The 13,738-nt window shown below is 45.7% G+C and overlaps 2 protein-coding genes across 3 annotated transcripts in view; one reads left to right on the top strand and one right to left on the bottom strand.

Moving 5' to 3' along the window:
* Positions 1 to 2,460, top strand: part of CDH15 (cadherin 15) — a 67,826-nt gene extending 65,366 nt beyond the window's left edge. For both annotated transcript variants that reach the window (XM_075838605.1, XM_075838604.1), the window contains exons 12-14: positions 977 to 1,113; positions 1,393 to 1,557; positions 1,641 to 2,460. In XM_075838605.1, coding sequence (XP_075694720.1) covers positions 977 to 1,113; positions 1,393 to 1,557; positions 1,641 to 1,841 — 503 coding nt within the window. In that variant the 3' untranslated portion in view covers positions 1,842 to 2,460. The remainder of the gene's footprint in view (positions 1 to 976; positions 1,114 to 1,392; positions 1,558 to 1,640) is intronic.
* On the bottom strand, positions 1,178 to 12,974 carry SLC22A31 (solute carrier family 22 member 31). The gene is made up of 9 exons (XM_075838606.1): positions 12,499 to 12,974; positions 9,484 to 9,587; positions 8,825 to 8,979; positions 6,143 to 6,311; positions 4,950 to 5,095; positions 4,599 to 4,707; positions 3,407 to 3,615; positions 3,210 to 3,321; positions 1,178 to 2,927 (listed from the first exon to the last, which is right to left on the bottom strand). The coding sequence occupies exons 1-9, from the start codon at positions 12,964 to 12,966 to the stop codon at positions 2,555 to 2,557; spliced, it is 1,845 nt and encodes a 614-aa protein (XP_075694721.1). The 5' UTR covers positions 12,967 to 12,974; the 3' UTR covers positions 1,178 to 2,554.
* Positions 12,975 to 13,738: the final 764 nt, after the last annotated feature.

Genomic DNA, 13,738 nt, shown 5'->3' with positions numbered 1-13,738 from the left:
TATGTTGCATCCCATGTGACTGCTACAGCCAATCACAGACTGCAGCATCGAATTGCCAGGGAGGCCGGACTACGCACAGAGAAGAGGTAGGAGGGTAATTATGAACGTCTTTTTCCCCACAGCGGAAATTCAACTCGAAAAACCGCACCACAATGTGCTGCTGGTTCCAGGCCGGATACACTGCACAGTTTTTACACAGCGTATCCGACCCGTGGGAACCCGGCCTTAGAGCTCTTTTTTGTAATGAGCCATGTGTCCATCACATGACCTGGAAAATTTAATAACTTTTCATTATACAAAGAATAACATTTATGTGCTGAGACCGGAATACCCCCATAAAGGCAAACAGTGATGTTGTGTCACGCAGAATGTTATAGAGCAGTTTAATTTGTAGGAAATGATTCAGTATAACTTGTAATTTAATAATTGAAATTCCTGTTCAGCCTGAGCTTCGGAGTCCAGTGGGCGGGTCTTACTCAGTGATTGACAGCTATCTCTGTATGCACCTGCACAGAGGGAGGATTTTCAATCACTGAGTAGCAGCACCCACTAAACCCCTGAGATCAGGGTGACCAGAAATTTCCATCAAACTACATATGTATCGTTTTGTAGGTAAAAGACTCAGCGTTTTACTCTTCAATCTCTTGCTCTATAACATGCAGCATGAAATGTGACCGGTTCCCTTCAGAGCTCTGACACAGGACTTTTAACAATACCAGGTGTACTTGACATTCAGTGTAATCATTTCTCCTCCATCGGCGTTCAAACATTGTAAACAATAGAAGGATCTGCTATGTCGCGGTGACATGATGTGGTTAAGCCCCACTCACCCTTTATACCTGGGGCAGGAGACATCTATAGCCTGGTCAGTAAAATGAACTAAATACTCAAATGACACCTGTAGATCAGATCCATGACAAAATGAAACGTCCACATTCCACGCATGTATGAATTATCTACATGTTATTTGTTGCAGTTCTCGCTTTGCTGCTTCTCCTATTTCGCTACACGGCTACTAACACAGCACAGAAGGGGTTACTGTCTGACTCGGAGGATGACGTGCGGGACAATATATTCAACTACAACGAGCAGGGAGGAGGAGAAGAGGACCAGGTACTGGAGTGTAATTCTAATAAAACCTTAAAGGACTTTCACCCCCCCCCCCCAATACCCCCAGAAAGTGCATCTCTTGTCTATGGTCTGAGCCTGGTATTTCTGTGAATGGAGCGGAGCTGCAATACCAGAAACAGCCCATGGACAGGAGCGGTGCGCAGAAAAAAAATGTTACACCCTTTTTCCTAATCTCTTACAACCAATTAATAATTTTCGTTTCCTATCAGGTGCCGGTAGTGGTAACTAACAATAGTGTATTCACATCCTCATGTCACATAGGACGCCTATGATATGAACCGCCTCAGGAACCCAGCCATGGCAGTGCCACCATCTCCTCGTTTCAAACCTCCAATCAGGAGAGATGCTCCCTACAGTCAGACACTGTCCCGCTACCCCCGGAGACCCTCTGACCGACCTTCTGACATTGCAGACTTCATACAAGATGTGAGTACTTGGGTTTTGTCATTTCCGCTGCCCGGGTGGCTTGTATCAGGGGTGTAACCACTATTCCTTTGTCTCTTCTGTAGGGATTGCAAGCGTCAGATTCAGATCCCAGCGTCCCCCCATATGACACGGCACTGATTTACGATTATGAAGGAGAGGGGTCAGTGGCTGGGACCCTGAGTTCCATTTTATCTAGCGAGGAGGACAGTGACCAGGAATATGACTATCTGGAGGAGTGGGGTCCACGCTTCCGCCGGCTGGCAGAAATGTATGGCAACCAGTGACTATACGATGACTACTCTCCATGAAGAGACTATAAACCCTCTGTCTTATACTTCAGCTGGAGGCGATACACAAGTCTGTCTATTGGGAATCAGGAATTGCCTTAAAGCTTTGGTGAAGATTTTCCCCAGCAATCCCAGTGTATATATTGATGGTTCTGTAACGTCCTATTTTTTGTATAGATGAGCAGAGGCAGATGGAGACGGCAGGTCTTCATGGTCCACAGGAAGAAGTCCAATCCATGTGTTTACAGTAGATGTAAGGCAGAATGGCTTTCTTATTTATGTAATGGCAAGAGTGGGACCAACTTCTGAGAGCAACGGGCGATGTAGATAAGACTGGGAGTAGCAGCAGGAAGCGGTGGGGGATCACTGTTCCTGGGCTTCATCTTGCAGAAGGTTTGATAAAGTGAGAGGGTCAGGGCGCTGGGGCATAGAACAACGAATTTTGTATTTAATGCACTGGGATCAAGTCCGAGAACTGATAAATAAAGGAGTGTCACGAGCAGGTCGATGCTGGGAGTGAAGTCATTACACCATGAGGCTTGGAAAAGGGTTGGTGGTCCCACAATATGGAAAACTTCCTGAAAATTCCACATTTTATACATGTAATAAATCATCTTTGTGGTAAACAGGCGTCCTGCCCGGTGTTCTGTCCTCATCACCTATGAGATGGAATGGTTTCCCGATGCTTCTTACACGCTGCTTGCTGTGGTTTAATCATTGGTAAGAGTTTGTCCATTTGTGGAGTTCGTTCGAATGATTTTCTTTGTGGCGCTTGCTAACCGGGCGTAGCTATCTGGATTATAGTCAGCCCGGGGCTTGCCATGGTAAAGCAGCGGCACGGTGTCCTGAGTAGCTTGTAAGAGGAGAGGTGGACGACGCAGGCTGTCTCCTTGTCTCAGGGTGTCTGGGAGACCTTTCCTTTTAGTTTCTGGCAGTAGGAGAAGACTGAGGACAGATAGGATACAGAAGGAGGAGAGGACAACATGGTGCAGGAAGAAGCCGGATCTTTGCTGAAGAATGATGATTGGAAGAGTAGCACGACCCAACATACTGAGTCCTAGAATAACGCCCAGGCCAGAACCCCTAGATGCAAGAGGGGAAAACAAAATCATACCACATTCTGTAAACCCATATTAGAGGTCTGGGAATTAAATGAATGCACCTAAAGGGCTACTCCGGTGAGATAGAAGAATGAACTGCTCCATGTTTTTATCCATAGGGGGCAGTATTCTAGCAGTTAGAGCTCATGTAATAGAGATTACACTTCGGGTAGACAAGTGACACATGTTGTCACTCCCCTCCTCACAGCAGTTCATAAATAGTAAAAGCATTTAGACAATTCTGTGCCAGGTCAGATGTACTCACCGGATTACCGTTGGCAACACCTCACTGGCGTAGAAGACACTCAGCATCACCACAGCATGAGAAGAGAGGGACCCCAGCACGGATATGGCTATGGACACTGTAGTAAAGAGGTCTGGATGGGGAAGAGAGAGGTCATTGATTATTGAAGAGATTAAAAGCAGGACATAGGACAAGCAGGCAGTGTGTGAAGGTCTTACACTGTGTGAGGGCCAGAAGCAGCAGTGAGCAGAACCCCGTCAGGATGGTGAACAGGAGAAGAACTGCGCGACGACCCCAGTGGTTCACGGTAATACAGAGGAAAATACAAGCGAGGACTTCACTGCCAGCCTGCAGAAAATAAGGGATAGAACCACCTAGTGCCATGAGGTTCCGAGCAAAGCATGGTCTGATGCCACAACCGATGAACCTGTATGGAGGGATAGAACATATGTGACTAAGAGGATTCAAACTTCTTGTGCAGATGATTTAAAGAGGACCTGTCACCTCTCCTGACAAGTCTATTTTTCTAAATACTTGTATTACCCATGTAAAAACAATTCAGCAACATCTTTACATAGTACTCTGCTTTGTGTCGTTCCTCTGTTATTCCTCCTAGAAATGTATGAATAAGTTGACAACTTACGGTTACTATTCCTCTTGTCAAAGGGCTGTTTCCCTAGAGTCTGATACTGTCAGTAATGATTGGACATTGTCAGTCTTTGCAAGGACACACACCCAGTTATTTGTACATTTCTAGGAGGAATTACAGAGGAACGGCACAACGCACTAAAAGAAGAAGCTACAGAAATGTTATTTGATGGGGAATAAAATCCGTTACTAACACAGACAACAGGTCCTCTTTAAGAGCAACGGCAATATCAGCGATGAAGATGCTCTTATTAATTCTGATCCATGGTCTTATCCATAGGTGAACTAAAAATATTCAACTTCGTTGGATTACAAGACTTCTCAGCCAATGGCCTGACAAACAAGCATGTTCCTATTGTTACTACGCTGCAGTTTGTTTCAAAGTGTCTGAACAATCCAAGGTGGACTCACCACCCTCACACTAGTAAAAGAGAGAGCGTGGAGATTTGTGGATAACAACCAGTCAGAGCGCTGCTTTCATTCAGAGGAAAATTATAGCTGGAATCTCATTGGTTGATGTGGACAACTAATATCCCTGTAGCAACAGTTCCACATTAGTAACACTGTCCTGTATTTGGCGTTTCACGAGGATCGATCCTGCCGTTACAATCAGAAGGAAACCCGGAATCACAATCTGGGCACTTTATAGGGTGTTAACATCTTGTATCTGGGTTCTCATAGTTTTAGACACGTAGATCTGAAATGGCCAGACCAAAATTAATAGGAAGAGAAAATGTGAATAAGACTTGTGAAGAGACTTACGTAGTGAATCCGAGGATCAATGCATTGCGCCAAATAAGCCGGGTCCCAAAAAGACTGCAGAAATTGTAGTACCGAGGACGGGGAAAAACTTCCCAAGAAGAGTCTATTTCTGTAAGGAATTGATTTAGCTTGTGAATATTGACAAAAGACTTTGTGGAAAAAACATTAATAAGTGTTATTTATTCTACCATTTTTCAAATAATAAGGCTAATAGGTGGCGCTGTTGTAAAGTTTGCAGTAGGTGTCAGGAAGATGGCTGGTTTCGGCAGCTTCTCAGAGATATTTGTTCATTACATTTGTGAATCTAATTAGTAAATCGTATTTGGGGTTTGCTGCCGCTTTGCTGCTCACCTGTAAACAGCCTCTCCTGACCAGAAAAATCCTCTCCTGTGTCTATTCCGTTCGCCCTGGAGAAGACGCAGAGCTCCGCCTTACACCGATTTAACTGCTGAGTAGCCAAAAGCCAGCGGGGGGATTCTGGGAAGAGTAACTGGCAGCTGCATATATGGAGAGAGGTGATTAACACAAGAAATCATCAGGCATAGTGTATGTTCACACGCAGTAACCAAAAACTTCTGAAAATACGGAGCTCCTGATTTTCAGACGTTTTTTTAACAACTCGCGTTTTTCATGGCCGTTTTTGGATCTGTTTTTCAATGGAGTCAATGAAAAACGCCTCCAAAAACGTCCCAATAAGTGTCCTGCACTTCTTTTGACAAGCCGTCATTTTACGCGTAAAATAAAGGCTCGTGGGAACAGAACATCGTAATTCCCATTGAAAGCAATGTGCAGATGTTGGTAGGCGTATTAGGGGCGTTTTTTCAGGCGTAATTCGAGGCGTAAAATGCCCGAATTACGTCTGAAAACAGGCCGTGTGAACATACCCTCATAGCCACCACTACATAACCATTTACTAGGAGATCACTTAACAGATTTTATACCCGGCGTTGCTCGGGAGTTTCACTTACGTATAGATGGCGTCCATCAGAGCGCCATGCGCATGCCTCAGACACCGGCGCCATGTTGCATGACCGTGCACGCCCAGTGCAGCACGAGAACACCCCCCCCCCGCCTGTGCACAACGCACACACGCCAGGGCCGCCCCACATCGCGGCCCTCCACGCATGTCCAATGCGACGGCCGGGGGGCAGGACCAAGCACCACACCTTCCGTACCCAGTGCGCATGCGCCGGGGCAGACACCAGGAGAAACACGGCGCGGCTCCCTGTCCAATAACAGAGGAACGATGCAGCTCCAGGGAAAGTGAATGCGTGTAGTGGTGTATGCGATAACCGCAATTTGTGCCCAGCTTATAATAATAATAATAAATGGTAAATAAAAAGTGTGTGTTATTAGAGGTTGGAGATGATAGAAAGAATCCAGAACCATCAATATTATGTAGGAATAAAGACAACTTCCCCCTTGGCACATCCTGTTAGTATGATCCATTTTAAACCAATGAAAAAAATCTGGCTTCAAACAAACTTTCGAAAATATATATGAGATACTTTCCACACAGTGCATAAAATACATGAATCACTTACCACCAATAACCAAAAAGTATCAGTAACGCTCCAGTTATTGCCCCTTGTAAAACCTTCCAGTCCGAGCACAGAACAGCCAGCCCTGGAAGCAGCAGCTCACCTCCTAGCCAGAAAAATCCCCCAACCATAGTGATCATGAGCCGGAGACCAGGGGGGCAAAGCTCTAACCCTGAGGAGGAGAGAAGTCATTTTCAGTAATTATTATCGGGAGGTGAAAAAAAAAAACAGGTAAAAGGTGCTTGTAGTGCCTACCTGAGGGACTGACATCCAGGTAAGAATAAAATAGAGAAAGTAGGAAATGACAGGAAAGGTAAATCAGAGGTTAAATGTCAGCGTATACTTCCAGCGACTAATAACTTGTTCATATAAACCTCACATCAATAGAAATGACTTACTAAAAACAACAAAAGAGAAAAAAGAAACAAAAATGATTGAAGAACTAGTGACACTTAACACAGACATACAATATTCTACAAATGTATTATTCTGTACTGGTCCATTGCTGTGTTGTACCCAGTGTTTACAAGCGGGACAGCTGAGTGTGGGCGTGACTGCAGTATGATTGGCAGCTTTGCTCTCAAATCCCGCTATGCCATTGTCCAGTGTCAAGAGATCTTCATCAACATCATTACAAATATATATACGGCGAATATGAAGTGTTACTGAGCTTAGTAGCACGCAATGTATATAGGAGTGGACTACAACCCCTGGCCCTCCAGTGGTCGCAAAACAACTCAGAGCATGTCCTGACAGCACTCAGCATGCTGGGAGTTGTAGTTTTGCAACACCCCAGGATGCACAGACTGTAGCATTGAGAATAAAGCACATATATAACCTGCCCTCTCTATCCATGAATCTTATACCCATATACAACCAACCAGCTAGAATATGAAAGGAAACCTGGCCAGTAGGTGGCAGAAACACCTATTTTTTTTTTTTTTTAATCAAATACGGTTTATTGTGCGTTTTCAACAAATACAGTAACATACACAAAAATAAACACCCACCCCCCATCTTTCCGCTCGACCATGCAGCCAGAGAGCGCAAGACAGAAAGGACCATAGCAATGGCACAGGAAGTTCTCGCCATGCAGGGCAGGCACATATACAATTACATTAACCGTTATAGAACCATTAGCGCCCCATTTGTCAGAGGGTAACTTAGCGTATGTAAACACACACACACACACACACACACACACACACACACACACACACACACACACACACACACAATATATATATATATATACACCTTGCCCCAGATATTCCTTCAAACAGCCATATTAGTTCAGAAACACCTATTTTAACTAGAAATGTACGGGTCTATGGCCCTCAATATCAGTGGGAACATGTGACAGGACAGAGTCTATACATTAATGGCTGAGCTTGTCTACAAAGAGACAAAACCAGCAATTGGTGGCACAAAAGATCACAGGATTCCTGCAGTAATCTTCTTCCTCCAGACTCTGTTGGTTTTACCCGACTTTCATTTACACTAAATATCTGCACAAGTTCTCCGTGACTCCGGTAATGACTATTTACATGGACAATTTTAGTCGACTTAGTCAGGCTCCCACTGTGACAGTAAAGTTGATCCTCTGGTTAAACTGTGACTTCAGTCTGGATAAATAACTGGTGAATGTGTGACTGCAGTTAATCCTAATGTCACACTCGCCGGCGGGTCCAGGAAGCTGAGATATGAGGAGTCTTCACATCGTACGGTGACCACTAACATGGAGGAAAACACGGTGGTCATCAGCGGCTCTGCAGGGTCAAGAAGTGGAAAACAACCACCCGATTTATTTCACCTCGCAGTGAGTGAAAGCGATGACCAGAGTGTCCTCTACATGTCACAGGGGCAGACAATAAATACAGCCTCTCATACCTCAGCTTCCAGATCCTGGTGTGTCTGAAGGGAGTAGTACACACCGTTGTAGGAAATCTTCAGTTTCTTGGCAATTTCTCGCATGGAATAGCCTTAATTTCTAAGAACAAGAATAGACTGTCGAGTTTCACATGAAATCTCTCTTTTTCTAGCCATTTGGAGAGTTTAATCGAACCCACAAATGTAAAGCTCCAGATTCTCAACTAGCTCAAAGGAAGGTCGGTTTTATAGCTCCTCTAAACAGCAAAACTGTTTACAGCGGTGCTAACATAATTGCACAAGTGTTTTCTAATCATCCATTAGCCTTCTAACACAGTTAGCAAACACAATGTACCATTAGAACACTGGAGTGATGGTTGCTGGAAATGGGCCTCTATACACCTATGTAGATATTGCATTAAAAACCAGACGTTTGCAGCTAGAATAGTCATTTAGCACATTAACAATGTATAGAGTGTATGTCTGATTAATTTAATGTTATCTTCATTGAAAAAAACTGTGCTTTTCTTTAAAAAATAAGGAAATTTCTATGTGACCCTAAACTTTTGAACGGTAGTGTATGTATTGGGTGTATTTCCACTTTATATAAGCTGCTCATTGCTGTAATGGGTTAAAATGTAATGTGGATTTGCTGTAGACGCAGCCCCCCCCCCCCCCCCTCCTCCTTCACATTATGGCCAGAAAGTTCCAGCAAACACAGAAACCACCATAAGCAAATAACTGGAGACAACACGGGGAGGGGAAGAGAGACTGAGCCAGGGCTAGAATATCCCTCGGTACATATATTGCACTCACTTGCTATATAGAAAGACAGAAAGATTCCAGCCAGAGCCGCACCAAAGACTATTCTGATGGCCAGGAAGCTCAGGTACCCGGGAGAGAAGCATAAGGCCACCCCAAGGGGCAGCGCCACTACCAGGGCACTCAGAAAAGCATTACGTCGTCCGAACCTGAAATAAAAAGAGTGGAACAATTCTCATATAATAAATGATGATTTATAGTTACAAATAAAAAATTTAAAAAAAAAAAATTTAAAAAAAAAACAAACACTTTCAACCTTTAAACAAATTGTTACTTGAATAAATGTATCCTGCTGGCGGGCAACCGAGAGGGTGAAGGCATTTACTATACCCTCAGCTGTTATGTTATATTTTGGATCACCCCCGCTGCTAACGGGAGCTGCACTACTTTGAGCGGTAATTCCCTTTGTGTATATGTATAAACCATGGCCGGGGGGGGGGTCATTTCCATGCTGCGTGGCTAAGTCCGGGTCCACATGGGCATTTCTGCAGCGCCATGAGCTGCTGCCATAGCTATAGGACAACGTCTCCCATCAGTCTGGGTAGTGGTGGTTGGATCATGCCCATTGGGTATAAAATAATGCACTTTCTATAGGCTACCACTGTATGTGTTGTTAAATCCTGCGCTGTGACCCGGATAGTTTCATTACTTACCTGTCACATACACATCCGAATATTATGTAACCCCACAACCAGCCAATCAGATAACAGATCTGCTCCAGCGGCACCTTCCACCCGTTGTCACATACGAGGTCCCACTGATAAAAGAAGAACACGATGCTGTGAATAGCGGCAACAATCAGAAGATCACAATGAATGAGATTTGGGTTTATACTAAAATCTAATTGTAAGCTCTGGGGGTTCAGGAAGAGGGGACCTGTCAGTCACAAGACTATGAAAATATTAAAAGCCGCACAAAGTAATAACTGAACACCTCATCAGTCCACACATAGAAAACAATACAGCGCAAAAGGAAAACTGAAATCATGACAACACGTTTTTTTACCCCCCTCCTCCCTTTTATAGGACACCAGTGATATTGGGATTGTATGTATGTCAGGCCTGTGATGCATTGTGGGAGATTTATCAAAACAAGTGCATGTGAAAAGTGGGGCAGTTGCCATAGCGATTGCTCCCGTCATTTATTAAAGCGCTGGACTCTTTTCTGGGACCAGCGGTGGTGCCGACCATTCATACTAATAAATAACCATCAGCGGTGCCCACATCACCTACACAAGCTGCGCACATATACCATGAAGCATATAATCCCTGCGGTTTGCCCAGCCTCCTGTAGGGAGACGGTGTAGGACATAAACGGGCCGGTTTTAATGATGCCCATGTGTTCACCCTCCAATGGGCACAGGCCCCATAATGAGCCCTTATCTGGGAGGCTTAATTGTGAAAATCTTGTTAGACACCGGTCTCCCACCAGGCGTCGTGGCTCCCTGCAGTCGCCTTCCATTGATTTTCTGACGGGAAGTTTGCTGTGCATGGAAGACGCCCCGCCGAGATCGGACGTCCAGCTCAGCTATTCCTGGCGTCACGCAGCATTCCTGAAATGTTTCTTATTTAATAGACAGACGCCGTTATATTAAGATAATTTCCACGGACAGCGGGTTAGACATGTGTAGGGTCAGTTGGCGCATATGCATAAAGTGAGGAGCCCATTAGGATGCAAACGCCTTTGATGCAGGTAATACGGCACGTGTGTAGAGGCCGTGATCGGTTGAGGTGCCTTTGGGTTTTACAGGTCATCACCTCCATCATAAATCCCAAAAACAAGAGGCCTCAGAACAACTGCTGACAGAGCGATATAGGGGAGGGGGATGGGATTTTGCACATATCTTTTGTCTCGGTCATGCAAGTTGCATCACCGAGAAACCGACGTCTGATTTCCCCGTTACTGCAATTGCAAGTGCCACACTCTGCGCTGAGTGACGGCTCTAGCGGCCAATCAGGAGACGGCTAGATCTGTCACTCAGAGAAGAGGGGCGGGGCTGGCAGCCTGCAGAGCAGGAGCACTTGCACATCAGGTCCCGCCTCAGTGGCACTTTAGATCGGCGCTCCCAGGTAATTAACTATCGTTTTCTCGGACATGCAACTTGCATGACCGAGACAAAAGGTATGTTTACACTGCCCTCCCCCTCCCCTATATCCCCCTGTCAGCAGCTCTGAGGCTCCAAAACTGCTGACAGGTTCCCTTTAATTCCTCAGTTTATACATATCCTTCTTTGTGGTCATGATACGTCCTGGTGCAGAGCAGATACAGCGTGTAAGATCAGAGCCACCTACTATTACACCTGTATACGAACGCTGCGGGGCTTCTAAGCCCTAATAAGCTCCAGATATGACAACGGCCCATCATATGGAATGTGACATTTCCCCTGCAGCTTGTCCAACCCGTACGGGTGCAGTCACATGTGGAGGATTTGCCTTGTATTTCTGCAGCATAAAAAGACGCTGCGCAAAACTTTACAATGTAATCCTATGGGAAAAATATTCTACAATGAAGCCGGACTGGCCGTGATCTGGAGGGGTCTTCTTCATGAGCCGGCCCCTATATTGTGCTAATCGGACCCCCAGCAGAGAATCATAATGTACTCAAAGCACCAAACAGAGAAACATTACAGATCCAACAACAGCATCTTGTTGATGGTTTCTAGAAAGTAAGGGCCTGTTCACATCACCGTTCGCTTTCCGTTCCGGCGTTCCGTCGGAGGTTTCCATCGGGTGAACCCCGCAACGGAAAGTGACAGCTTCCGTTTCAGTCACCATTGAGATCAATGGTGACGGAAACATCGCTAATGGTTTCTGTTCGTCACCGTTCCGGCTGGTTTCCGGTTTTCAGACGGAATCAATAGCGCAGTCGACTCCGTTGTGGGGTTTACCCGACGGAACCAAGGAACGGAAAGCGAACGGTGATGTGAACAGGCCCTTAAACAAACATTATAGCCTATGGGTGACGGATGCCACTAAATGTAGTAGTCACAGGCACCCGTCACCCATAGGCTGCCATGTAATACATGTTTGGGTTTTTTCTGGACACTGCTGGAGGGGTAGCATAGTCTACTACGCTATTCTATACCTTTTCCTTGCGGTTTACTGACATATACTGGCCAGACGTTGACGATGGAAAACTATGGAGACGTTTTGTGTACATTGGGAGCTTTCCTGACATACAAATTATATATAAACAAAAACGCGATGTGAACAGGGTCTAAAGAGAACTGGAAGAGAAATAAAAGCACAAATCGGATGGCGATCTATTAGAGACGCCGGTGTTTACATTTGCGGATTCTGGATTATTCATCACAGGCATCGGTGTCAGTAAGACGTGTTATTATCTTAATGGTGTGGGGGGGGGGGGGGGGGACAGATGTCTGGAATGAATGGGACTATGTTGCGGTTCCTGGCACAGTGTTGGATCTGGGGGGGTTGTGACCTCTGTTTGTTCTGGGCATCGTCTGGGGTCCAAAAAGTATTAGCCCCGCTGATCACACATTGATGGTGGAAACACTTTCCAGAATAAAAAAAAGCAACAAAAAAAAAACACCGTATATATATATTTAAAGGGCCAGTCCTTAAAACATAGGAATACTTCCTTGTAAATCAGTGAACACGGCGCCTTAGGGGTTAATGGTCACATCATCCGGCTCCCTGCCCCCTCACCTGTGTAATGATGGTGTTCTCCAGCCAGCTGTGAGCCTGAAGACCCCATCCCACGGGGCAGCTACTGCCGTTACCGAGTGTGGCCCCTGGGCTGCTGCTGTTGTCTTCTCCGCAGGGGCCCCCGGTCACCCCCCGGCATTGGTGTACCGGGGCGCTGGTGTATAGGACATCTGAGAAGAAGCCCAGAGATACAAATACATTGGGCAACCAAGAGGCGGCGGCCACCAGCCGGGTGTAGCGTCCAAAGCCGCCCGCCAAGGGCCACACTTTCCCGTCAAAGTCCATGTGAGTCCGGGAGGCTAAGAACGACGGAGGACACGGGAGAGAACAGAGGGAGGACCGGGAGGAGGGAGCCGGGGGAGGAGTAAGGACGGGGAGGAGTGCACAGCATGAACGTCTATGTCTGCTGCAGAACATCCCTGCCGGACAGCTGTCAGTCATGTGGTGACAGGACACGGGCGGCGCCATGTTCTCCAGTCATAGCCACACATCACTCGCCTTACAGACAATCAACCAATCAGAATCCAGCTCTCATCTTCAAACCTGCGCTCCAAAACTGAAAGCTTGAATCTGATTGGTTGCTATGGGTAGTTTACAGAGTGGACACCAATCTATTTCACTAGTGCAGGCCTAAGCCCCATCCACTTTTCCTGACACAGGTGCATGTCAGGAAAAGTGGCGCAGGGGCTTCATAATTATTACGTTTGGCCTCCACCTCCGTATTTTTCAAAAATAGTGCTAGAAAATGGGACTACATAAAACTCCTCCAGCGTAAACACAAAGAGTTATGTATCTCGTGTACTAAGGTTACATAAATGAGGTAAATAGGTCAGTAAATGTGGTGGCATCATGTTTACTAATATTAGACGGCAAAAATGGTGAAGCACTATTCTTGCTGTCATCGCGTTGGAAAGCACACATAAAAAAAAACCATTATAAGTCAATATTCTACTGTACTCTGCTGTTTCCGCCATTCCCATAGACTTTGAATGGAGCGGCGGTCGCATGCTTGACTTCCGCTCCATTCAAGCTCCTCCTCACTGTGGTTGAGCAGTGAGGAAGGGGTTAATACCCCCTTCTTGCGATCGGTAGGGTCCCAGCGATCACAAAATGGTCATCTATCCCGTGTATAGCGGATAATTGCCGATACTGGTACAACTCCTTCTAGAGTTTCTCAATATTTAATGCCTGGCCCTTTAATACAGGACAATATAATGTCTGCCCCTGAGTTCTGTCATTA

Source organism: Rhinoderma darwinii, chromosome 9, assembly GCF_050947455.1.
Source record: "Rhinoderma darwinii isolate aRhiDar2 chromosome 9, aRhiDar2.hap1, whole genome shotgun sequence".
In the NCBI taxonomy this organism is placed as follows: domain Eukaryota; kingdom Metazoa; phylum Chordata; class Amphibia; order Anura; family Rhinodermatidae; genus Rhinoderma; species Rhinoderma darwinii.
Note: the sequence above shows the minus strand (reverse complement) of the source record. Positions and strands in the feature narration are given on the sequence as shown.